The 27994-nt window shown below is 38.9% G+C and overlaps 1 protein-coding gene across 1 annotated transcript; it reads right to left on the reverse strand.

Annotated features, from left to right (window-relative positions):
- Positions 1-7044: 7044 nt before the first annotated feature.
- On the reverse strand, positions 7045-16517 carry IL12B (interleukin 12B). Its single transcript, XM_060759843.2, has 8 exons — positions 16424-16517; positions 14966-15047; positions 11387-11665; positions 10741-10852; positions 9344-9564; positions 8211-8347; positions 7455-7603; positions 7045-7123 (listed from the first exon to the last, which is right to left on the reverse strand). The coding sequence occupies exons 2-8, from the start codon at positions 15045-15047 to the stop codon at positions 7045-7047; spliced, it is 1059 nt and encodes a 352-aa protein (XP_060615826.2). The 5' UTR covers positions 16424-16517.
- Positions 16518-27994: the final 11477 nt, after the last annotated feature.

Here is a 27994-nt window from a genome sequence, read left to right on the forward strand (position 1 = left end):
TTCCCTCACCATTTTTGATATGATTCAGGAAGTGAGTAGTAAGTGAGTCAGCCTTTGGAGGCAAGTAGCTTGCATGCTGGGAGGCTGCAGTGCTTGCCTCCCAGCAATGAGAGGGGAAGTTCTGTGGAGGGGAGGGGTTTCGGCATGGCAGCCATTGCACTATATAAAGGGCAGCACATGGCTCAGAGGCTCATTGTGAGCCCAGGAAGGGAAGGGGGAATGGAAAGGGAAAGGGAAAGAGGAAGGGAAGGGAACTTGTGAAGGGGGGTTGGAAGAAGAACAGGGCAAGCGGAGAAGGGCCTTGCAGCCACCTGTGTATTGTTGCTGTTGGGGGTGGAAGAAGAGCAGGGCAGCAGAGAACCAGGGCAGGGAGAAGGGCTGTTGCCTGCCTGGCTGCCTGCCTTGCAGGCACTTGTGTTTTGTTGCTGTTGGGGTTTGGAACAGGTGGGTGACACATGGGCAGGCATGTACCCAGGGGGGGGGGGCTTGAGGGGCTTCAGCCCCCCCTGAAATTCTCAGGGTGGTCTGTGAGAAGGCCTTATTGGTACGTGGCATGGTGGTGTCCTTGTCTATGCCTGGGCCCTTGGCACACACTCTTTCATTTTCGATGCCCCTGGTTTCAGTATTCGGTGCCGGGAGAGGAAGGGGAGTGCGTTGACAGCCCAGGAGTCAAAGATAAGTCAAAAATAAGTCAAAAAGTATTCTAAACATTTTGTTAATGAAAGTAAATAAATAATATTTATTATTTAAACTGTTATGTTTATTCATATCATGATCTGATCACCATGCTCAATATATCCCATATGCATGGGGATATTGGGATAATGATACAAAAGGTTTGCTAGGGTAGATCCTCTCTCACTCAGACTCAGCCCCTCCCAAAACAAAATCCTGGCTACAGGCCTGCATGTGGGTAATATTGGGGTGTTTGGGTGCATGGCATCGGTGGAAGGAACAGCACGGAGGAAACAAAGCAGTCCATTATTTGAAAAAGGCACAGCATTGTAACGTGGGTACTGGGTGTGTGGGTGGAAGGAGCAGCACAGAGGAACCAAAGCCCTCCAATGTTTTAAAAGCCCCAGCATGGTAGCAGCTCTCCCTGACCTCTGTGTTGTACATTGCCTCAATAGAACTAGAACTCCCATCAATTCAAACCACTCTTCAAACACAAACTCTCCTTTCAAAAGTTGTGAAATCACCTTCTAAGGCCCCAGAAGTGCTCTCTCTGCTCTGTTTCTTTGTTTGCTGTCTGTTGCTTGTCAGAAAAGACACTACAAATCCCACACAGTCAAGAATATCCTTCCTAAAGGCATGAAATCATCTTCCAAAACCCTAAAAGCCTCTTTCTGCTCTATTCGTTTTCCTTGTTTGCTTTGCGTTGCTAAAAAGACACTACAAATCCCATAAAATCAAAGTTGTGAAATCACCTTCCAAAACCTCAAAAGGCCACTTTTCGCATTTTGCACAATCGCGTCCGCCATTAACAAAGCAATTCAGAAGTTTCGGAAATTTCGGAAAATTCCAATTTTTTTGGGAAAAAATTTGAAATCAATTCCAAATTGAACCAAAAGTGCCCCCTACATCCGAAGCGAGTTTTGAACCATTTTTTAATCAACCAAGCCTAATGTTCAGTAAGAGGCCAAGCTTTTCATATGCTTCTACAAAGGTGTTTAGAGTGATTTGTAGGTCTTCTTCTGATTGAGCACAGACTACATTATAATTAGCATATTGGAGTTCTACAACTGATGTTGTTGTGGCCTGGGTTTTGGCTTCCCATGCCACTGGATAGCTTCCCATCAATAAGATGCAGTATCATAGTGATGAAGATGGAGAATAAGGTTGGGGCAATAATACATTCCTGTTTTGCCACCTGATTCCATGACTGGAAGGCCATCATACTCGGACAATGAGGGTCACCTAAGTAACAATAACAACAACATTTATCATGGTCCGTAGACCCATCAGTAACTAATAGTCATTATAAATTCTCCCATCTCAGGAGTTCATTGTACAAGATACACCTACCTGGTTTGAAGTAATAACCCTATCAGAGATTAGTTGCTTTCTCAGTCTTGTTGCCACTGTGAGGAATTTTGCAACTATGAGAGTTGCCCTGTGGCACTTGTCCTCAACAGATACCTAACAATCCTCTGTGGGAGATGGCTGGTCATATGAGAGAGAATTGGATAAAAACTTTGTAATAGTGGCACTACAATAAGATGTGTTCTATTGTTTCTATTTCATTTCCTCCACAGAGGCATCGTCTTTGGGAGTATGGAATTCCAGACAGTCTGCCTCTTAGCAGCTCTGATGGAAATATGTTTAATCTTGCCTTTGTAAAGAGTCTGCAATATGTAATCACTGTAAGGCTTTTTAGGTATTCACATGTCTTAAATGGCTCTTTGTATGATAAGTTTAGGACTCTGAAGGAAAATGGTGAATATGATTGGGCTCTAAGATCTCCCAGGACAGTGTCCCACAACTTTTGCTTTAGGGATTCATGTACCATTTTGAATCCCAAATGGCGCAGAAGGGATGCAGATAGTCCAATTAAGGCTGCATTTCAGACAATTCTCCACACCCAACGGGTTTGGAGGCTTCATAAGGGAGGTGATGTAGTAAAACTGTTCCCAGTTTGAATACAATTGTTTTTAACCATAGGTTCATTTTCAGAGTCTAGATCCTAGAAATCAGTGGGCATTCACCCGTTTCTAGAAGCAGGACCTCATTTAGTACACAAGAAAGCACATTTAGAAGATCTCTTAAAAACCTTGATGGCACTCTATCTAGGCTAACAGTCAAGTTTTCACACCAAATGGCTGCAAACAAGAGTTTAGAGGCTGCTTTGACATTAAAATTTTTAGTGTGGAGGGGGTGTATTGTTTTCCTTTGGTGTAATAAAAGCTTTTTATAGCTGCTCAGCAGGCCTTTACCTTTTGAATCACTATTTCAGAGTGCACTCTCCAGGATAAGGTGTGGTGGAAGTTAAGGCCCAAATATTGGAAGCTTCTAATCTGCTCTAGAGATAATTTGTTAAAAAAAATCAATTTATATTTTGTAAATTTACTCTAAAAAAACAGAACTTTTGATTTGCTGAAATTTATATTTAGTTTGTTTGTTTCGCAACATTCTGTAAAGTTCCTAAGTTGGTGTATGAGCCCTGATCTACACCTGGAGAGGATGGCTGCATCATTTGCATACAGGAAGATGGGGACTCTCCTTTTACCCAATCTGGGTAAGTGACCTTGTGGGTCCAACATGGCTTTCTCAAGATCATTCAGGAATAAATTAAACAGAGAAGGGGCTAAGATAAAGCCCAGCCTTACCCCTCTGGTCATTGGCCCTGAAATTTGGCCATAGGACCCATATCTAACTTGTAAGCTACTATCTCTGTGAAGTTCTTTAATAATAAGAAGCAATCTTTTATAAGTTAGATACTTATCTAATTTGGCCCATAGTTTGGGTCTGGAGACTGAATAAAACACAGCTTTAAAATCCATGAAGGCCACACACAAACCTTTCTGGGTTTTATAGTATTTTTTTTTTTTGCTAGATGAGAGAGAATTACCCCATGGTCCATTGTGGATGAGTTTTTCTTGAAGACTGCCTGGGCATCTGAAATAATTTTATTTGTCTCAATCTCCATTGTCAGTTTCATATAGAGAAATTTTCCGTACAGTTTGCCTGGAATGGATAACAGGTTAATTGGTCTAGTTTCTGAGGTTTTTTGGGGAGCCTTTCTTATATATTGGAACTTCAATTGCACATTTCCAGTTAGCTGGAATTTTTCCTGAGTTGTTTATTTTGAGTGAGATGAAAAAGGCAGTTAATAGTGTAGCCCACCATTGTATATTTGATTTTATAAATTCTGTTGGTATGAAAATATTCCTTGGGGCTTTGTCATTTTTATGTTGTGAAATGAGTTCCACTATCTCCTCTGGTGTAACCACACTTCAGTTTGGGATCCCTGTGAATAATAGGTCTGGGGGACTGGAGTATTGCAGAAGGGAGTAGTTATTATCGAAGAAGATGCCTCTAAAATACACAGGGGGATGATTTTGTACTCCTTTGGAATCTCTGACAGGATGGTGTTCAGTTGACAGTATACATTTTCTATGATGTCTTCATCAGCATATAATGTTGGTGCATAGGCACTTACGACAGTTATGATAGTTGCCTGTTGGTTTTTGGTAAGGTTAATTTGGAGGGTTGAAAGTAGTTGATCAAAGCCGATGTGTGCTTTGGACAGATGCTTCACCGTGTATTCTTTGTTCTTGTTCAGGCTGTCCCTTCCAGAAGAAGATGCAGCCTCCTTTTAATTCCTTCAGCTGTCCCTCTCCTGCTCACTGGGTGTCTTGAAGTGCTGCTATGTTAATGTTAAAGCATCTCAGCTCCCTTGAAATAATAGCAGTCCTGTATTCTGTGTGGAGCATTCCAAAGCATTCACTGTCTGTGTTGTCCAACAATGCCCATATGTTCCACGTTCCAGGGTTCATCTTCTTTTGTGGCCACAGGGTGTTGGCCTTGAGATGAATTGTCACCTTGTGGTGGTGAGGGGACTTGCATTTTCCAATGAACCTTCTGGCAAAACCATCAGAGTCATGTGCTCCCAGGGGGAATGCAACAGATGAGAAGCTACAGTTGTCATGTTAATTGTGCCACTGAGTGGGAGCCTCATTCTGTCAAGACTGCATGTTGATTGGCTGTGCACTCATCTCCACACATAAATCAAATTCTCATGCAAGTGCTGTCTTCCAAGAAAAATAAAACAAAACCAACAAAAGTCCCATGGTGACCAGCAAGTGGTGACAGGCGCAGGTCAGTGAAATCTGGAAGCCCCTAGTCACTGACTGGAATATGAGCGATAGATTCGGCCATTTTATCTCAGGGTCCAAGGCAGTTAAATAGTCCATCATCTGTATCTATGACTGAGCAGCCCTTTTTAAGGTCCACCCTGCTCACCCTATATGGGAAGGGGGCTAGAAATAAGATAAGAGAGGCAGACTATGGTTAGGGCACCTTTTCTAGACTGCTGTGTCCAGAGGGATTATTACTGTACACAAAAGAAGGCCTTCCCTTCTCTTCCTTTCAGATTAGCATAACCAGTATAGCAATGCTAGAATGGGGAGGCAGGAGGATATAGTCCAAAAAGGTAACATTTCTAAGTGATATGATTATATTTATAAGATTTGTGTTGTGGGTGAAAAAAATATCAGAGGTCTGTTTTCTGACCAAATAAAAATTTATTTTTTTAACCAAAATACATTCTTCAAAAAACCAACAATTTATTTTCAGATGTATAATTTTTCCTACAAATCATGATTTTTACACATTTTTCTAGATTTTTTAAAATAAAAATGCTAAGAAATACAAACCACTATTTTAATCATTATTTTTGTAAACTATCTTAAAAACTTCTGAAATTATTTGGTTTTGTGATGATAAAAGAAGTGATGACTTTAATCGATAATATCTGGCAGTAATAGTATATTGCTTTTAAACATGTATACTTCATTTAGCAATCATGCCAAATCCCTGAAGATGAAATTGTCATCCACAATAATAAAAGTGCAAGTAGTCAAATATTAATGAGGTCTATTTAAGCAACTGACATCCTGATACACTATCAGAGCACTTTTTTGTTTTCTTAACTGTGTGCCTCACCTGCCACCACTCTGCAGATGGAGGGGAAAACATCACAGAAATACTGGTATCTTAAGCTCTTTCTTTAAACTCAGTTCTCTTCTGCAGATGGAGGGAAAATATCTCAGAAATAATGCTATCTTAAGCTCTGTCTTTAAACACTTCTGCAGATGGAGAGAAAAACATCTCAGAATTAGTGGTATCCCGAGCCTGTCTTTAAACTCAGTTTTCTTCCACAGATGGAGGAGAAAATATCTCAGAATTGGGGCTATCTTAAGTCCTGTCTTTAAACTCAGTTTTCTTCTGCAGATGGAGGAGAAACATCTCAGAATTGGGGCTATCTTAAGTCCTGTCTTTAAACTCAGTTTTCTTCCACAGATAGAGGAGAAAATATCTCAGAATTGGGGCTATCTTAAGTCCTGTCTTTAAACTCAGTTTTCTTCTGCAGATGGAGGGGAAAACATCACAGAAATAGTGGTATCTTAAGCAACTCTGATGCTTTTGATTCAGGCCACAATGAGGAATATAAGGACAAACCATGTCATTGCCAAAAATAATTGAAAGGGAACACCCCCCCCCCCATGGCCGCCAGTTAAAGAAGAAGTGAAATAGTAGGGCTGGAATGGGCACTGGGCTGTGTGTGTGGTGTCTGGAGCATCTTTGATATTTTGAAGAAAGGAATGGTGTCCTGCCCTGTCTCCCTTCTGCTGCTGCTCCTGGAGAAGTTAGAGAGTGGGGCCAGTGAGGGGAGGGGAATTTGTTTAAGGGGATTTTATTTATAGAAAGAAATAAAATCCCGAAAAATTGGGAGATGGCCCAAATGCTATAAAACTTGGTGGGCTAAGAGTGGTAGATGTGTCCTATATGTGTGGCAATTTTCACCTGTCTCGCCCTAAAACTGAGGGGAAGGGGAGCGTTGGAAGTCTGCCTATGTTGGCTAATGGTCCAAAAATTTCCATTCTTTTGGACGTGGAACAAAAAAGCTGGTTAGGGAAGGCGCCCATTTTCAGAAGGTGCACAAAAATGAAAATGTCTGCCTACGGGAATGAAACAAACTGAAAGAAATAGTGATTCCATGCAAATGCACAAGACTGATAAACATTATAAACCATTCTTGAGCAATCTTTTTTCATATTCTACTACTGCAAGAATAGCAATATTGATGAGTTTTTGTTTGGGTTTCTTTTTTGCTTAAAATAAAACATAGTAAGGTGGTATAGAAGGAATTCATTCTAGTCCAAACTGTTCCAGTTTTTTTAATAACAGAAATTCTTTATGTACCTGTCATATTCAAGTATGCATGAATAATAATAACAATATAATAATAATAATAATAATAATAATAATAATAAATAACAAGTACAATGGTAAACTTCATCCATTCCCAGCAGCTTTTCAGTTTCAGTTCTGACATTTGCATTTTTCTATTTTTGATTTATCCTCATGGATGTGTGATTTGTCATTCTTGCGAGAGTCACTTCTGAAATGTAAAATGAAATGTTAAAAAGAAACATATATGTTGCCACTATATACATAACTGGCACGAATGTCATCTCTTTTTCCTTGTATGCATTATCCATAGCTTGAAATTATAGCCAAAATTCACTAAAGCAGTTAGAAATACCTGTCTAAAGTTAAACATTTCTGTTGTTTCAGGAGCTGCAGGCTGGCATTACATTGAAGATTCTGCTTTTCATTGTCAAACCACACCAATTCATTTAGAAATTTGGGATTTGTCTGAGGACAGGACATGAGGAAAATCTCAAATATGTACTTTCAGGTATTGAGATCAATGGTGTATTTAGCCATACCTGCACATCTCAGACCAATCACTCCAAGGAGAATTTTTGTTATAGTGATCCCTGGATCTCATAAAGCACTTTGCATGTCGGCATTCATGCTTGTAGCAGGCTAGAATATCTCCTTTTTGATATAGTTCATCCTTAGTAACTTCACATGTCTAAAAATAAAAGCATGAACAACTTTAGTGGACAAGAAGTGCTCGTGATCAAATAGACATACAGTTCACATAGTGGTTGTATCAGAGAGAGGACAGGTTCCTGCATGTGGATGGGTTCTGTTATCAGGATCTTTCTAATTTCCTTTGGGATTCAATCTAGTTCAAAGGGCATGAAGTCTGTATTTATATATTAATTAAAATGTTTCTACCCCACACTCTACAGTGAGGCCTCAGAGCTGCATACAACATAATAAAAATTCCAGAGAAAAACATCAGAATAATTTGAAAAGGATATTAAATACACCATCAGATTAAAACAAAAAGGAAAAAGCTAAAACAATTATCATCAGAGCTAGGCTACAATACATGGAGTGTATTGTAGGCCAAGTGTAGATGCGCCATTTATAGCTCTTATTTTGCACCTCCCATTGTTAGAAAGTGTATGATGCATCTGAAGAAGAGAGTTAGTATCCTGGAATGCTAATGCTAGGGTAAACTAGTTAGATGAACTTATGCTTTCTTATGCTGAAACATTCTTACATGGCTGTCTCTCTGACTGGTGCATTAAAGTATCTTAAAAAGAAGAACATCTCACAATGATTATTACCTGTTCCCTTCCATGTCTAACCACTTTGATGTTGTACGTTAGTCCAAAATAACTGTACGGGGTGCTCCAGGTCTTAGGGGGTGTCCATGACAAGAGGCCACTTTGGTGAACCCAGCACTCAGTAGTATCAGGCTTTCCTGGAAGAGCAAATTAAATCATCATCAGTTTTACTGTATACACTAAATTAATTGCATTTGGTCTCTAGTAGTAGTAATACTACCATAAATATGCCATAGCCGGGGAACTAAATTCATATTAGGGTTGACAGCTAAGTGTCTGTTACAAGTTGCATGTATTTGTGTGTATGTATAGGTTCAGATCTTTTCAATATTGTCTGAATGAGGAAGGGGGCAAAGTGAAGCCTGTTATTTTACTACTCTTTCACCATTGACCAAAAGGAAGACAATCTATCATACCATCTAAACCAGGGGTCCACAAACTTTTTAAACCAAGGGCCAGGTCACAGTCCCTCAAACTGTGGAAGGGCCGGATTATAATTTGAAAAAAACATGAATGAATTCCTATGCACATTGCACTTATCTTATTGGTAGAGCAAAAACACTTTAAAACAATACAATAATTAAAAAGAAGAACAATTTTAACAGATATAAGTTTATGAGTATTTCAATGGGAAGTGTAGACCTGCTTTTGGCTGATGAAATAGGATTGTTGTTGTTGTTGTGTTCTTTCATGTCATTTCAGACTTAGGTTGACCCTGAGTGAGGGCTGGGTAAATGACCTTGGAGGGCCGCATCCGGCCCCCGGGCCTTAGTTTTAGGACCCCTGATCTAAACTAATGTAAAGAATATCAGTATGTAAATAACACCAGTAAACCTATTATGATACAGATATAGTACTCTGATAAGGTTGCTAGACATCTTGATCTGATAAACTGGTTGTTGTCTACACCATATTATTCAGTTTTATCCCATTCACAAACTTATCTGAAATGTTGATTTTGGAGTGAGTGTGCTAATTGAAATTGCGATGTAGGAGACCTTATACTGCCATCTAGTGCTACTATCCAATATTGTAGATGAGGGAAGAAAATGTTTCCTGATCAAGGACTTTGTTCCTTATCTCTTTCCCAGCTTTTTCTTAACTGAGAAAGGAAACTTTTTTTCACAACTTACTTATGTCCTTGAGAAAGAAGGTGTGTTGGTGGGTTTCACATACATCTCCGTGGTAAACATGTAGATATGTCTCAATTTGTTCATACTCCTCAGTGGATGAGCAGTGTTGTACTTTTTTGCAGGAAACAGAGTACATTCCTTCAGTTCCTCCATGATTCAAATCCATAGTATTCTTCACTATCTCTCCACAAGATATGGTACTTTTGGACCTGACTTCAAAACTAAGATGAGACCAAGTTATTTAATTTTTCCTGTCAAAAGATTAAAAACACTGCTTCCTAATTTTGTTTTTCTTAGTAGCAAGAGCACATTGAATATTTAAATGTAGTCATTCAGACAATGCTTTCAAGGGAAGTAGTCATATATTGTCTCCAACTAAAATTAAACAATTCACATGCTACATCAAAGATTCATTAAATTATTACGTACTTAAGATTTCACGGGGTAGACTCCATGCCAACATTTGCATAAGATGCATCCACATTTGAGAAGGCCTTGGCCTTCAAATAAAACTGTTCCTAGACAGTGTTCTTCTATCTCTCATGGAACAACATCAGCTATGCCAGCATTGTCTCATTCACTTTTTCATCCTTAATAAAGAGGTGATATATGCTATCATTCTTCTTTGTCAGTCTCTAGACAAAAGAATGTCTTATTGTCTTATTTTCTGCTGTTGCTCCAAGACATTTCAGACTAATTTCTACTGAACACATTATTAAAGAAGGAGGAAGGGGAAGTGGCCTTGGTTCACAATACTATTTGTTTCAGTAAACACTTCTAATGCCTTAGTTCTTGCTATGTTCCTTCAAATGAATTCTCACTTTTCATCATTTCCTCTAAATCAGTTAATGTGATTTTTATTCCAAATTTCTCATTGTATGGGAAAATCCACATTTGGACAGGAAAGACAATAGAGTGAGGCTCCAGCTTTAGCTTTTTCCTCTCCCAAGTATAAGGTGCTGTCATCCCAGATTATAACAAGTACATCGATTTGAGGCAAAGAGTTTAAAAACAGAAACACTATTTATCCTATAGAAATATCTAACTGACCCCTTTATGTTTCGTTCTCTCCTCCCAGTCTTCAGTTGCTGACCTACATCCAATTAATATCCTGTATTGAATCAATTGTTGATTGGTAAGACAACACATATGTAGATACATTGACTCAATGAGCTTACTCTAGTTGAGAGTAGTAAGTGGACCACAGGTTCATTCCAACCTCTCAAAACATTCAAGTTTTCAAATGGAGAATGCTTATCATCAATTGTCTGCCCAGGTTTTTTTGTCTACATATCCATTTTGCCTTACACATAAAAAGGATGAAATGACCCTGTTTGCTATAAAATATTGTTTTAAATTATGTGTGGGAGGGGGTGGGGGGAAAGGATAATGCTCACCCAGCTTCAATCTCAAACTTCAACTCTGAATCTTGGATAGTTGAGCTCCAAAAGCATGTGAAATTACCAGAGTAGTTGTTTGCAGTACATCTGAAGAAGGTCTTATTTGGTTCTATAACAAAACAAAGAATTAGTTATAGTTGTGTGCAAATCATTTCTGACTTTTGGCTTTTCTTGGCAGAATTTGCTCAGAAGTGGTCACTTTTGCCTTCCTCTGACATTGAAAGTGAGTAACCTGCCCAAAGTCACCCACTAGTAGGTTTCCATGGCTGAATGGGGATTCAAATTTTCATTTCTCAGTGCCCTAGTCCAGCACTTTAACCATGTTGGTTTTCAAAACAATAATAAATAGGTACATTTAAAAGAGCAATCCTTTTTCACTCTCACATGCTTTTGTCTATGGGGCCAGTTCAGCTTATTCTCTTTGAATAATGCTACAATAGTCACAATGAGCTATAGTAGTTAAGTTTTGGAAACCCATGTGTGGGTTCTTTCCCTGGAGGAAGCAAGGGCAATCCTCCTCTGAATAAATATCACCTATACAAACTCATAATAGGTTCCCTTAAGGTTGCCATAAATGAGAAACTATTTGAAAACATCTGCTATGGTAGCACTGTATAGAGAACAATGTGAGTCATGAAGTTACCTTTGAGGTCTTTGAGAACTGATTCAGCTATTTCCCCATCAGGACGCATCTTCATTACACAAAAGGTTTCAGAACTTATAAGTTCGTGTGTGGTATTATTTCGACAATTATAAGTACCAGCATCTGGGGGCTCCTTGAGTAAGATTTCCAAGGACTTGCCATTTCCTTTCCATATCCCGTCTTTCTCCCAATAGACATCATCAGATGTTTCACAGTCAACCTCTTCTTTCTTAGGCAGAATTAGAGAATCTATAGTCCATTCTAATTTTACTTTTCGTACTGAATATTGTAAAATGTTTAAAATTGGCGGGGGGGGGGGGGGGGAGAGAAGAAAAAAACTCAGTGTTATCTGACCAGATAAAAGAATTATCAACTACCCCCTGGTGCCTTAAACATAAAATAAACAAACAAATAAATATATTTATCTACAGACAAATTAACTCAGCTGACTGTATCAATTAAATAAATCAACACACTCAATTGAATGTAAAGGGTACAGGATTTCAAAAGAACCTTTGGCCAAAGGAACACAAATGAATGAGGGATCACATGTCTATCCTGCCATGCATTAGAGTGAATTAAAATTGGTGTCATGCATTGTTTATAGATGCATTAATGGCTAATGATTTGATCTACATTATTTAGCCATACTCAGAGAAAATTTGTGGAAATCAATGGGATTTCAATCAGTGTATCTTACAGATTTCAATTAACCTATTTCAGAGGTAGAAGTCATACACAAGCTTTGGCTGTGATGGACTGCAATCCAACATTTCTTGCCATTGATAGTGCTAGCCAGAATTGCTGGGAGCTGTAGTTCAACACAGATGCAGGACCCCATGATGACTACATCAGGTTTACTTTAAATAAGAGTAGATCCAACCCACAAGTCATTGATGCATAGTAAAATTCTTCTTAGTATATTGTTGGATGACACAGAACATATGATACCAAAGGACATGGGCTCCCTATTTGTCATGCAAATGAAGGTAATGGAAGAAATGCAGGTATTGAGAGAATGGTGCTGAACCCTTCCCCAATTGGACACTTTCTGAGAGACAACGTCCCTTCCCTGCATGCCTTCAACTGGGCATACTTTCAAGTCAGCAGCATAAATGGGCAGAAAATATGAGAAATAATAAACATTCAGTCTGATAGGGCCTACTATAAGTATTACTTCTTTCCTGCCATTTTCTTCCTCCAGAGGACTATTTCCCTCTATCTTCTTCAGTAGCAGAGGACCAAAAATTACCGATGCAATATGCAGAGCTTGGGCCAAAAATGGACTACAACTCCCAGAATCCATTAACCAGTGTGGCCAGATTCTGGGCACTGTAATTCAGAAAGTAACAGTCTGGTAGTTCTGACTCCAAAGACGAAAGGTCACAATGCTTATTCCTAATGGCATTGAGAATGGGGAAAAAGTTAAAACATTGTAATAATTTACAATCCCTTAGAAGAGAATTATTTCAGAAGGATAAGCTTTACAGTTTTAGATTTTATTTCTATTCTCCAAATAGGGTGAGATATGCAATCCAAACATGCTGCATTGCTTTTTAAAAATGCTTTTAAAACGTTAAGTATTTCTGCAATTTATTTGACTGATAACTATTCTGTGAAAATTATATTTCACTGCAGCATTCACCTAAGTTGCATTAAGTTCATCAGTATTCTGTGCACAGGAGTCCCCGGTGTTGCAGTGAGTTAAACCCCTGTGCCGGCAGGACTGAAGACCAACAGGTTAGAGCAGTGATTCTCAACCTGTGGGTCCCCAGATGTTTTGGCCTCCAAATTCCAGAAATCCTAACAGCTGTTAAACTGACTGGGATTTCTGGGAGTTGTAGGCCAAAACACCTGGAGACCCACGGTTGAGAACCACTGGGTTACAGGTTCTAATCCAGGGAGAATGTAGATGAGCGTCCTCTGTCCGCTCCGGCAGGGACATGAGAGAAACCTCCCACAAGGATGGTAAAACATCAAAACATCCGAGCATTCCCTGGGCAACATCCTTGCAGACGGCCAATTTCCTCACACTAGCAGCGACTTGCCATTTCTCAAGTCACTCCTGACACACACACACACACACACACACACACACAAAACCACAGGAACAATTGGTGACACCCCCCTCACTGAATAAACCCTTTATATCTTGTTCACATATTTTCTTTTAATTTTATGTGAGAGGTGTTATCCTACTATGACCCATTTCCTTTGCTTTCATAGCTAACATCTGTTTTGCATTGAATTGGAACTTTCTAAAATCTGTTACTAAGTAATGTTTCTAAAAACCAGTCTGAGAGCACTTTCACAAAGCTTTGTTGTAGTTTAAAAAGAAAACACACAATTCTCAGCATTGTACCCTTAGTATAAGTAGTAGGGCTGGTCAATTCGTTTCGTTAATTCGTAATTCGTTAAAAAATTCGTTAATTTTTGAATTACGAAACGATTACAAAACTTTTTTTTTAACCTGGAAGTGTTTTTAAATATCGAAACGGCAGGCGGCAAAAAATTTTGTATTTCCGTCCATTTCGGAAATACGTAAGATGGCCGCCTGCCGATGCTTGCTGGGAGCTCTCCTCTCTCGGCGCCGGCTGAGCAAGTGAGCGAGAGGGCGAGCGAGAGGGCGAGCGAGAGGGGCGAGCGAGCGGCGAGCGAGAGGGCCCGCCAGAGTGAGTGCCTGCCTTCCCTCCTTAATAATAATTTTAATTTCTCCTCCCTATTCTACTAAATTAATAATTAAATTTAAAAAATATTTTAAAAATATTGGAAAAAAAGGGCGCCATCTTTACAAAATGTTTTGTAAATATTTACGAAATTTCGTAAATACCGAACTTTTTTTTTGGAAAATTTTGTAATTATTTTAAATATCAAAACAAAAAAAAACCCCAATTACAAATCGATTTTAGAAACAAATTTTTGCGTTGTTACCCAGGCCTAATAAGAAGCTGTCTTTATAATACAATAAAAATGTATTATAAATTAAGCTTATCTTTGTTTGTCTTTATAGGATTTTGGTTATTGTGTGTGTGTGTGTGTGTGTGTGTGTGTATATATATATATATGGCTGGAGTTACACTTTAAAAAAATGTACCGCTTTCAACTTACATACATATTCAAGAACGTATCTTGTTTATAACTTGGGAACTCCCTGTATACGTGTGTGTGTGTTTGTAAGCTTTAGTTAGCATAGGGAAGGGTTAACTGAATTTTTTAATACCAATGATATTTAATTCTGTCTTAATGTTTGTATATTTATATTTTAAATTGTGTGGAAATGCTTTTAATGTAGGCCACTTTGAATCTCCTGGTGGAGAGAAAAAAGAGGGGTATAAATAATAATCATCATAATCATCACCATCATCATCACCCCCTGTGGTGTTTGTTTTGCTGCTTATGCCCATGTCCAGAAGATTTCATCACACTTTCTGTCTCTGTAATAATTGGATTTTGAAAAAAATGGCTTGTTGTGGCAAAAATAATTGATGATAAAGCTTCAGTGGAGACACCTTTTCCCCATCATTGGAGAATCACACATATGTGTGTGTGTGTGACTGTGTGTGAGAGAGGGAGTCTTACCATTTCTTTTTATTTCTTGTTTTGCTTCTGAATGAAAGCTCAGGGTCACAACAGAAATCAGAATGAACGCTAGGATTGCCATCTGTTAAAGAAAAAAGGACATTGAAGAATTTTAAAAGGAAGGATAAAAGAACACCTGATTATCTGATTGCACTTTTTAGGGGTCCAATTAAGAAACCTAAATGTTTTCCAGTGAGGTGTCCTTACAACTCATCATTTTACTTGTGTCTAACCAAGCACAACAATCCAGATTAGACTATTCCAGAGCTGATCTGGACACATTACAGGAGTGCCCCAAAGCCATTCTGCTGTTCATATGATCAGCAAGGCAATAAGTGCTCTGCTTACCAGGGGAACATCGCCATTTCACCACTGGTGGCATTGCTCTTGGTGAAGTCTCAATAGAGCACTTAGCCATGTGATCACTAGAAATGACATCACCATCAAGATTCTGGTATTGCCAACAAACCAGATGTGGGTCTTTTTGATGTGTGGACACTGAATCCAGCCTAATTCAGGTGGCCACATGTAAACAACACCAAATTAGTTTCCAGAGTAACTTACAGTTCTTTTTGTGTGAGATCAATGACCAGAAGATTTGCTTCTGTTGCTGAAACTGGCCATGCATCATTTGGACTACCTGCAGTCGGTTCAAAGTGAACACATTTTATTTGGCCTGTGCAAGCATGTCCCAAGTTGATGAATGTCTTAGTTTGGATTCCATTGGCTGCAACTAATGGTACTACAGGATTGAATTGTCTACTTGTTTTTCATTACAAATGCCAATAAATTTACGTATACATATGCTTAGGTATATGACCAAGTGTTAAGGATGATGGGAAATACACTCAAAAATGTTTGGAGAACCTTAAAAAAAGGTCTATCCCTGCACAAGAAGTAAAAACAAAGTTTAAATTAGTTTAAACTACAGGGCCAGTTAGGAGGAGTGAATGTAGAAGATCTGAAATTTGAGAGGCTGAGAACATGGAAAGGGTTCAAGGAGAAGTCTTACTTGGTTTGAAACAAAACAGCTACTGTGTAGTCTGTGTGTCAAATCAGCATAAGGCTAGATGTTTATTTTATTTGTTATATTATAAACCTTTATTGTTTTTTATTTCCTACATTGCTGTTCTTAATGTTTTCATTTAATCATTAACAAAAACAACTGTTCACACTTTGTCATACTAAACCCACAGACCAGTACTGTTTTTTATCCAGAACAGGAGTCACCTTGAGGACAATTACCAGCTCTAGGGAGAGATCTTGAGAGTATTGGAGCCCACTTGTGGAGCCAACCTTGATAGGTCTTTCTCATTATTTGCTTTTGGATTCCTACCTGAACAATCGGTTTCATCAAGTCTGTTTCATGAATATTGCAGCATTGTATATTTACCAGCATTGCTTTTAAAATATCCTTACTAATGGTTTAGAATGGAAGAAAACCAAAGATATCCTTACCTTTTCAGCGGTGGCTTGATGCTGCTAGTTTCAATGATGCCTCTATGAACTGGAGTGGATGGATGCTGCTGTGTGTCACTTGCCTTAAATACCTTGTCAGTTCTGAAACCAAAGAGATACTTGACTTAGCCACAGGGCCACAAAATTACAACACATGGAGCAAGTTCCCTTTTTAAAAATAAACAATAAAATTTAAATACAGAAGAAACCACTGGGTAAAAGTTTGGGAGTCCCAAATAATTGCTGAAGAGGAAATTGGATTATTTGATCGCCAGTTGTCCTATGCACTGGGAAATTCCTTTCCTACTTCATTCTCTGGCTGGCTACAAATAACAGACACCCAAAGAAACTGTAGTGTGACCTCACTGGGAATCCAGATGACAAGATGCATGAGAGAAATGGAAAACACTGGATCAATTCGAGTGGAATAGATAAAAAGTAAAGCTGTGATTCATGATTTTGCAGAAGCAACTAACATGGATATTGACAACATTATGTAATTTCAAAATATGTTTTGCCAACATATAACATATGATGTCTGTGATAATGTGGAAACAGATTTATTGTGTGTACATGAGTTAATTTCTGAAGAACAATGGTAATGACTTGCCTTTCAGAATGGATCGGATGATGAATGATAAGCAGTATGAGCAGAAAGGAGAGGAAAATGAACTGTAAATTCCTGATTACAGAACTTTCTTCTAGAGGCAGGACTTAGTGGACAGAGAGGCAATGGGCATGATGAAATGGACATGATGACCTTGATGGATTCTTCTGGTTGGGTCAGTTTTACACTGGGGAAGAGAGGAAAGGACAGAAGGAAGTGTTTGTGAATGGCAGGTGAGAAGCCATTCACTATCCCATTTAGACTACTGTAACACACTCTATATGGGGCTGCCTTTGAAGCTGCAACTGGTCCAAAGATCATCAGCCTGATTACTGACTGGGATCTCACACAGGGAGCAAACCATTCCCAGGACCCTAAGATCTTCTGGGGAGGCCCTGCTCTCTATCCCGCCTGCTTCACAGGTGCGGCTGGCGGGGACGAGAGACAGGGCCTATTCTGTGGTGGCCCCCCGGCTGTGGAACGCCCTTCCTATGGAGGTAAGATCAGCCCCCTTGCTAATGGTGTTCCAAAGAAGATTAAAAACTTGGATATTTGAACAGGCATTCGGTTAAACAGTGCAATGAATGTGATGATTACAGGAATGGAAATTTGGACGACGGATTGGATCACGACTCTAGTTATGAGATGCATTGTGTGGTCTATTGTTGTGTCAATATTGTGTATTATGCTTTTATGGTTTTAAATTGTATATCGTTGATTGATTCTTATCCTTGTTGTAAACCGCGTTGAGTTGCCTGTTGGGCTGAGAAACTGCGGTATACAAGTAAAGTAAAGTAAATAAATAAATAAATGTTATGGCAGCTCCATTGGCTGCTTATTTGCAACTGGGAAAATTTCAAAGTGATTATCATTATTACCTTTAAAGCCCTAAACGATTTGGGCCAAGACTATCTGCCTGACTACATCTCCACATATGAGCCTGCCTGAGCTCTGTGATCAGTGGATGTGGTCCTGCTCTTGGTCCCACCACCGTCTCAAACAGCAGTTCTGCAGTACAGTGACAAAACACCTTTGGATGTCTGAGCAAGAAAATTACATCAGTAGCTAGGAACAGCTGGTTCTTTAAGGTGGTCCTTGCTCTTTCTCTTCTTTGTAGAATGACCCTCAATTTATCCATGGTTATATCAAAATCCATAATTTTGGACACAAACCCTGCTTTCTATTATATGACTTTATTCAGCACTTCCACAGTGTCCAGGGTATTAATACAAAAAGAGATATAAAGCTGGTTATATTCATAGAATCATGGAGTTGGAAGAGACCACATGGGCCATCCAATCCAACACTCTTTGGTCATGCAGGAACACGGAATCAAAGCACCCTCAACAGATGGTTAATCCAGCCTTTGCTTTAAAAATCCCAGGGAAGGAGACTCCAAAGAAGCATATTTCACTGCTGACCAGCTCTTATCATCAGGAAGTTCTTCCTAATGTTTAGGAGGATTTCACCCCACCCCAGTTTGAATCCATTGCTCCATTGTGTCCTAGTCTCCAAAGAAGGAGAAAATAAGCTTGCCCCTTTTCAATGTAACATCCTCTCAAATATTTAAACATGGTGATCCATGTCTCCTTTCAACATTCACTTCTGCAGGCTCTTTAAGTCACTCCTCATAGGGCCTGGTTTTCAGACTTTTGATTATTTTAGCCATTTTTTTACACATTCCAGCTTGTCAGTAACCCTCTTGAATTGTGATACCCAGAACTGGACACAGTATTTTAGGGGAGGTCTGACCAAAGTAGATTAGAGGAGCACCATGACTTCCCTCAATCTAGATGCTATAGTCCTATTGATGCAACCAAGAATTGCTTTGGCCTTTCTGGCCGCACATCATACTATTGACTCATGTTCAGTTTGCAGTCTTCTAAGATTCCTAAATCCCTTTCATGTGTACTGTTTTCAAGCAAGGTATCAACCATCTTATATCTGTGCATTTCATTTTTTCCCTAAGTTTATTTGGTTAGTTTTGGTCCAGCTCTCTAATCTGCTAAATCCATTTTGGATTCTGATCCTTTCCTCTGGTGTCTTGGCTATCCTTCCCAATTTGGTGTCATCTGTAAACCTGATAAGCATGCCTTATATTCCATCATCCAAGTCATTGGTTAAAAATGCTGAATAGCACTGGGCCCAGTGGCACCCTACTGGTTCCTTCCTTTCAGGATAAAGAGGATTTGTTAGTAAGCACATTTTGGGTTAAGGCAGTCAACCAATTCCCAATCATCTTAACAGTAACATTGTTTGGCCCATATTTTATTAGCTTATTTGTGAGAATATCATGGAGGATCTTGTCAAAAGCCTCACAGAAATTGAAACATGCTACACCCACAGCTTTTGTTTCATCTACCAAGCTTGTAACTATATCAAAAAAAGAAGAAGAAAAAGATAAGGTTATTCAGACATGGCTTGTTTTTAAGAAACTCATTTTGGATTCTTTTCTAAGTACTTGCATATTGTCTGTTTAATGTTCTGCTTAGCACAGTACTGGTATTTCAGCATGCAGTTTTCTAGGGATAATTTTGTCTAAAATAATTCACTTTCCATAATCCCATCAGCAATAATTGGTTGTTGTTGTTGTTCATTCATTCAGTCGTCTCCGACTCTTCGTGACCTCATGGACCAGCCCACGCCAGAGCTCCCTGTTGGCCGTCACCACCCCCAGCTCCTTCAAGGTCAGTCCAATCACTTCAAGGATGCCATCCATCCATCTTGCCCTTGGTCAGCCCCTCTTCCTTTTGCCTTCCACTTTCCCCAGCATAATTGTCTTCTCTAAGCTTTGCTGTCTCCTCATGATGTGGCCAAAGTACTTCAACTTTGTCTCTAATATCCTTCACTCCAATGAGCAGTCGGGCTTTATTTCCTGGAGGATGGACTGGTTGGATCTTCTCGCAGTCCAAGGCACTCTCAGAACTTTCCTCCAACACCACAGTTCAAAAGCATCTATCTTCCCTAAGGTCCAGCTCTCACATCCGTAGGTTACTACAGGGAATACCATGGCCTTGACTAGGTGGATCTTTGTTGCCAGTCTGATGTCTCCACTCTTTACTATTTTATCGAGATTGGACATTGCTCTCCTCCCAAGAAGTAAGCGTCTTCTGATTTCCTGGCCACAGTCTGCATCTGCAGTAATCTTTGCACCTAGAAATATAAAGTCTGTCAGAGCCTCCACATTTTCTCCCTCTATTTTCCAGTTGTCAATCATTCTTGTTGCCATAATCTTGGTTTTTTTGATGTTTAGCTGCAACCCGGCTTTTGCGCTTTCTTCTTTCACCTTGATTAGAAGGCTCCTCAGCTCCTCCTCGCTGTCGGCCATCAGAGTGGTGTCATCTGCATATATGAGGTTGTTAATGTTTCTTCCAGCAATTTTCACCCCAGCTTTGCATTCATCAAGCCCCGCACATCGTATGATGTGTTCTGCATACAAGTTAAAAAGGTTCGGTGAGAGTATGCAGCCTTGCCGTACGCCTTTCCCAATCTTGATCCAGTCTGTTGTTCCGTGGTCAGTTCTTACTGTTGCTACTTGGTCCTTGTACAGATTCCTCAGGAGAGAGACGAGGTGGCTTGGTATCCCCATCCCACCAAGAACTTGCCACAATTTATTATGATCCACACAGTCAAAGGCTTTAGAATAGTCAATGAAGAATTGGTAAGTTTATTTTAAAGGAAGGCACGTTTGTAGCAGTTCAGCCTTTAGATGCTTGTCTCTCACCAACCTGCTATTTTCCACTTTCTTATCACCATAAAGAATTGTGAATAAAATGAATGACATATAGAATGTGTGCTATACATTTTAAAAAAAAAATGGTCTCAAACACTCACATATATGCACACTCTAGTGACTCTAATAGACTAATTGAAATAAAATCTGTCTCAAGTACCCTTTTCCATAGAAATGCAGGCTTGTTGTATGGGAGTGGAACTTCCTAAATTGTTGTGGAACTTCCTGAATTGTTAGAAAGTTCAGTGTGATCCAGACTGTGGAATTTTCTTACACAGGAAAGCCTGGTTCAGACTGAACTCTATATATGACAGGTTAGTTTTCCATTGTGATGTCATTTAAAAAAAATGGGAAAATTTAGAGTACACTAGATAAAGCTTGAATTTTATTCTGCTTCCTTATGGCATTGGCAAAGTGAGTCAAATCATAACTGGCTTTGAAAAATAGTAAGGATTGTTTTGCAAAACATGCAAATTTTATTACATCATCCTCCCACAAACAAGACTCTCTAAGCCATACCCTTTACTACTACTTCTTAAAAAATATCAGTCTGCTCATTGGGAAATTATGTCAACTCTCCTGGAGTTCTGAAGTGTGTTAATGTTACTCAGAGGTATGCAAATGGGAGTTTCTGCCTAAGAACAAAAGGGTAAGCCAACAAAAAAGTATAGAGTTTCTGGTATTAGTTTGGTGAGAAAGCCTAAGAACTGTATTAAAAAAAATCAACAACCAAAAAACAACCCAATATTTCAATCCTTTGTTTGAAAGTATCACCTCAAAATGGATTGCAAAATTAAATACAACATTGGCCAGGAACTATCTTTTAGGATATGGATGTCCAACCTTTTTGCTTACCCAGACCACACTGGAAGAAGAATTGTCTTGGGCCACACATAAAATCTACTAACTGCCCAATAACAAAATATGTGTGGGTGATATGCAAGACATTTAAAAATGTATACCAAGAGTGATTAGGAAGTAGTTACCAATACCCTTAATTTGTATCAATTTGGCAGTGACAGTTCCAATTCATCCTCCGCAGCCCCACTTTTTCAGGTGCTTTTAAAATGCCTCAGTTTCTCTCTTCTATTTTCCCACTATCTTCGTTTGTCCTTGACTTACTTCAATTGCTTTAAAGTTCAGTGTTGCTCACACCCAATTCATTCAGCAGTGTAGAAAGGAAAAGAAGAGTAGTAATTTTGGCTATCCTAGTAGATTCAGTAAAATGCTAAAAGCTTATTCTAGGACATCATCACATGGAAGTTTCCTCCATTTTCTTTCCGTTTTAGTATGCTGGCCATCACGTGATGCATGGCCAATTCCGGTGGGCACCCATGGGAATTTGGGTTGCCAGTATGCTAAAACAGAGAGAAGATACATTTTCAGGAGTTGAGAGTTACCCAAACTCCTGATTCAAGAAAGCAGGAGAAGTAGGAAGAAGATGGGGAAAAGACATGGGATATCTGACCATCAATGAAGATGGACCTTGCTGGGAGAAAATGGGGTAAGAAGGGTCCCCCCGCTTCCCAACACTTTACCCCACTTCCCTCCCACCCATCTGATGAGGGCCTCAGTGTGCTTTCTCCCTTATTAATAATTAACCCTTCATCTAACCCTTTAAAATGTGGAATAAACACTGAAAACCAGGAAGCTCTGGTATCCAAGTGTTTTAATTGGAGGTTGGCTGTTACCAGCAGTACCATGGATTTTGAAGAGGTGCAAATAGAGAATGAAAGAGATAAACATCAAGGCGCATCAAGCAAACCCTTATCCTGATCACTTTCCATCTGGAAATCTATGTCCCTTGGAAGACAATCATACCCAATCAAGAGTGATTACCTATAGAGCAATTACCTATAACTATATTTTCTTTGAAGTAATTAATGGGTATATTGAAAGCAGACAGAAAACTCTTAACAGGGAATATTTGAAATGTTAAAAGGAAGCCCTTCACATTTAACATAAATGATATAATAATTTCCTTAAAAGTAATTAGAAATTGTTTCTATAAAAAGGGAGGCTTGGGAATCAGTCTATGGCAGGAATATCAGTAGAAAATGGGTGTACTTTTAAGATTGTACTGAGATAAAAACTTGCAACTCTTTGTAAGTTGCAGTGGCCCCTATTATAAGCAGTTGATATAAGATATCTTTTAAGATAATGAACAACTTGTAAAAGCAACATGGAGCATAATTTAGTGTTTTTGTAAAATCTGGGTAGAATTTTCTTTGCCTGTTCATTTTAAAGCCTTGTCTCCATTTATTCCTGCCTCATGACCTCATCAGACAGGGCTTGTTTCAACAGTATACGACACTAGCCACTGAGCCCATCCCACAATGTAATACTACTGCTTGCTCCCATCCCATGATGTAATACTACTTCTGGCAGGGCTCTGTGGCGACACTATTGCAAAAGACAAACATGAAGGCCTGGTTTTCATATTTTCTGGAAAATGGGAAGTAATCTTTAGGTTTTGAAAGGACTAATATACAGTTGATCTACTTGGTCCTGAGGATTTTGACTTTATGACTTAAGGGATACCTAGTGCTAGTTTTAAATGTTTTAGAAATTAAATACCATCTTATTTGTTGAGAAACTAATACACACCATCTGCTTTCTGAAGTGAAACAGTCCACCCTACTACCAGAGAATACTGCTATACCATCATATTTATGTCAACCAGAATGAAATAGAAATGGCATGGTGTACAATGCATTATATAATGGATCATGCCATTTTGAATGCAATGTTGAGTACCATCAAATAGAATACCATAGAATTAAAGTGCTTTGTGAGAAGAAACGAGCACAGGACAAAGCAGTATATCAAAACAGGCCAAAATGTTTTTACCTGATGTGTGATTTTTTTTAATGATGGGAGCTATCTTTAATGTCTCTGCACATTTTTGCAAAAAGTCTATATGTAGAAAAAAGATACGCCAGGGAAATGTTTCAGGTCTAGCTTTCCCCCTGAATGCTAGTTTTCTACTGGTAGATGAGTGCCTTTTTATTCTTAATTTTAGGATATTGTTTCATCTTTAGTTTGTGCTTGTTGTGTGATTCACTTCTTTCCGTCTTTTCAGATATTTCCTTCTATCCTTTTCCTTGGAAATGAAATTTTACTTTCATTTGACATAGTTCTGAAGTTAACAATCGTGTGATCATTTGCATACTAAGAGTGTCATTGGTAGACAGCAACAGCTGCAGGTTCCTCATTCTCCTTTTGTGTCCTCTTTGCTTTAGGATTGACTGAGTCACAAGTAGGTGGCAGAGAAAATAGTCTCATAATTATTTTGTGTCTTGCCTCTCAATTTATAGTGACATTATACAACTGTAACATGTGCTCACATGTAACTTCAACAATATATTTATTTTTTATTGGCTACTGAGTGAAGAAGTATCAGGTTGTTCATGATTTTCTTTTTTGCTCCATTTACATTTACATAATTTGGTGGCTGGGTTATGTGTGTGTGTGTATTTATTTACACACACACACACAATTTTTGGATTTGCTGTTCTTCTGAGGTTTGTCATTCACAGGCTATAAGTTGGGGATGAACAACACATAGCTCTTGAGAATGCGTGACAGTCAATATTATTTGATTATAACTCCTATCGGCACCAGCCAAAATATGCTATAATCCAACATTTGAAGGTTTTAGATTACCCATGCCTGCTGGAAGCGGAGCAGTGTGTTTTGATTTAGAGAGCAGCACTAAACCTAATGTTCTGAATCCATCTTCCCTACACCAAGGAAGATCTGTATTTAGGTTCTTTGCACCAGATTTTGGCCCCATGATCTGTAGGACATTTATTTACATTTAAATATTTCAATTGACTTCCAGAAAAAAACCATTAGAATCACTACTAGTCAGAGGAGATAAGAAATGGTCTGATATCTCTCCCTCTTTTTTTCTTTTTCTTTGGTGAGAGGAACATGGCATTGTATTTCATTGCTGATACTGGTGCTTTACTTCCTCTCTTCTTATACACCATACCACAATATGAAACTAGTGCTAGCTGGCAAAGCTCACCACCCTTTAGACCTGATAAGAAAGAATAGCTGTGAAGGTGTCTAATAAGCTGAATGATTTATTTGAAGATTCCACAGATAAACACTGTCTGAATGTTTTTGGTGAAATGTTGAAACCAAGAAATTGAAGTTATGGCAGACATAACTTATTAAGTTTACCCACTTTTAGTAATGATAGCCATCTATAACATTTAGGACACCTTACTTAGTTTATGTTTTTTTTTCAGCAGAAAAATTCAGATTGCTTTGTTTCCATTATAGTCAGAGTATGGAAAATGTAGATTCCTTCCAGAGGAAAAGCATGGGATCTTACACTTGGTTTGTTGGGTTCCTGTTCTGTAATGATGAGAGCTTCTTTCTTTGCTATGTGTATTCCCCAGCACACTAGTAAGGTACATTTAACAGCACTGTTCTTTTTAATAGAAAGTAAGTACTAAGAATCTCTCTAAATAGATCATTTTATCACCCACTAGAGAAACTTGGCATTTCAAAATGGCCCCAGGGATAGCCCAGTCATTAAGCAGAGTGAGGTGGGGAAAAGCCATCTTGTTTTGTGGTTTTGGAGCTGTGCATGACATGCAGCCTGCCTTGGAGCTCCTTGGGAACAATGGAAGCTATTGTCCTATTTCTAGGTTGGGACATAAGATTCATCAACCTGTCTGTCATTCTTCATGTGGGGCAGCATCCTGCCCTTCACCTGGGGTGTAAACAATATATGCAATATTTTTAATTTATTGAAAAGGTAAAGTGTCCTGACACTCTGAGACAGTTTGCTAAGAAATATGAGGGTTCTCACCTGTAACATGTGAATAAAACATTTGTATGGAAGGAAACAATCTTCACAAGACTACTGTTTATATACCTTTTGTAGACCAAATCATAGACAAACAATGAGCACAGAAAGAATAGCCTATCTAATATTTCTTCTTTTTTTTAAAAAAGAAAAAAACATCTGAATTTTGTGTTATTTTGCAAAGGGAAAATCAGCCTTCAAATGCAAGAATTATTACTCATAAGAGCAGATAGTATCTTGTAGGCAATGCAAAATTTTCTAATTCTCATGTGCCATGATCTCCATCCTTTCCCTATGCTCATTTAAGGCAGCACAAAGTCCTCAGCTGCCCTTGAACATGGCACAAATATGTTTTGGATATTCCACGTTACTATCTCTTCTACATCATGGTAATTAATTAGCCCTTTAGTAACAGTCCAAAATACCCAGTTTTACACAATGAAACAGAATTTGTTCATTTGCTTCCACCTCTGTACTTAAGAATTCTGTTATGACACTTTGGTGCAGAAATAATTGTATAGTTATTACCTCCTACACAAAGTCTTGTCCATATTTCTTAATTTTTTTTAAAAAAAAATACCCCAGATGATAACAAATATAATCTTGTGGCAACAGTATGGGATTTACCATATTTACTCAAGTATAATGCACCATTGATTGTACTGCACATCTCAATGTTCAAAAGCCTTGGACATTTTTTTTACTGGTGAATGTAGTGTGCATGTTGGCTGCTTTGCGACATCTCCCACCTTCCAATCCAATGTCAGAGGCCTTATTATCTGAGCTGTGCCCCTCTCCTCTGTGTGTGTGTTTGCTTCAGAAATACACCTAGGGCAGTGATGGTGGGCACTCCTTTTAGAGATGGAATGCCCAAACCAGGGGGAGGGGGTTTGGGCACTTAGCAAGTTGCAAGTGGGGTGGGGATCAAGTGGGTGGGCAGACAAGCAAGGGGGCAGACAAATGGATGAGGGGGGGCACGCAAACAGGGGTGAGATGGCAAGTGGGGATGGTGATTGCACACATGCCCCTTCTGGCATGCATGCCATAGGTTTGCCACCACTGCCCTAGTGCATTTTTTAAAAAAGCTTGCTTTCAATTGATATTCTTCCTTTCTTTGCTAGTTGCATATAAAAGAGTATAGCACTCATTTGTCTTTAATAGCTCTGTAAAATAGAGAGTTTCAGCAGCTACAACTTGCACTGCAAACTACATTTCCTTAACTACTCTCTTTTTCTGATACAATTTTAACGGTACATAATTTCTTGTTTTATTGGGCATTCTGCCAAGTTTTCTAACATACTGCATAATTAATAGGAAATGTTCATAATAATAACTATTGCTAGTATGATCTCGCCAACATTATACACTTTTAAAATTCATGTGACAGTTTCCAGTGGGATAGTGAAGAATAGTATAGCTATGATTTCATTCTGCTGTAAATATCAATGCAATTTCAAAATGTTTGACTTTGTCTGACTCACACCCATATTCTAACTTCTGAGATAATTTTCTTATGTAAGAGATTCTGAAGTATGGAAAGTTTGTTCTATGTTATCTTCCCAACTTTAGTAATTCATATAGATTGACAGGTTGTTTTCCTTTCCTAATTCCATTGGAAGAATTTGCATACAGAATACAATTGGGTCAGATGATCAACTTCCTTTCTAAGCCAGAGAAGGAAACATGCAACATGTTCAGTGTATACAGACTTCTTACTCATACTAGAGGAAGTATCATGTGCTACAGCTGCTGATGTAAGATTTTTTTTCATGTCGAGGTAATTGTACCAGGGGATGCCAATCCTGATCTTATCAGGTCACTACCTAAGGTAACTACAGTGTACTATAAATAGCTGAACTCGGTGCATTTTAAAAAAAGGAATGTTGGTTATTAAATAGGATGTTCACCTTTGATGTTCGCCCCCGGTGGCGCAGTGGGTTAAAGCACTGAGCTGCTGAGCTTGTTGATCGAAAGGTCGCAGGTTCGATTCCGGGGAGCGGCGTGAGCTTCCGCTGTCAGCCCTAGCTTCTGCCAACCTAGCAGTTCGAAAACATGCAAATGTGAGTAGATCAATAGGTACCGCTCCAGTGGGAAGGTAACGGCGCTCCATGCAGTCATGCCAGCCACATGACCTTGGAGGTGTCTACGGACAATGCTGGCTCTTTGGCTTAGAAATGGAGATGAGCACCACACCCCATAGTCAGACATGACTGGACTTAATGTCAGGGGACTACCTTTACCTTCACCTTTGAAAATTTCTTGAACTAGCAAAACCAGATACTAATACTTCCCAATTCTGTTTTCAATCATTACAATGGTTTGTGTGTGAATATATTGTGATGTCAATCACTTGGGTCAATCACAGATGCTTGTGTTTTAAAGGACAGATTGCTCATGTGTAGAAAG

The sequence above is a fragment of the Anolis sagrei genome, chromosome 2 (genome assembly GCF_037176765.1).
Source record: "Anolis sagrei isolate rAnoSag1 chromosome 2, rAnoSag1.mat, whole genome shotgun sequence".
NCBI classification, from domain to species: domain Eukaryota; kingdom Metazoa; phylum Chordata; class Lepidosauria; order Squamata; family Dactyloidae; genus Anolis; species Anolis sagrei.

What these genes read in the sequence shown, in the direction of transcription:
- IL12B (XM_060759843.2), bottom strand. Translation starts at nt 15,047, where the DNA reads ATGGCAATCCTAGCGTTCATTCTGATTTCTGTTGTGACCCTGAGCTTT. An exon ending in CTTCTTTCTCAAGGACATAA is followed by an intron (nt 8,348 to 9,343) that starts GTAAGTTGTGAA and finishes TTGCTCTTCCAG; the next exon opens with GAAAGCCTGATACTACTGAG. An exon ending in GATTGGTCTGAGATGTGCAG is followed by an intron (nt 7,124 to 7,454) that starts GTATGGCTAAAT and finishes TTTACATTTCAG; the next exon opens with AAGTGACTCTCGCAAGAATG.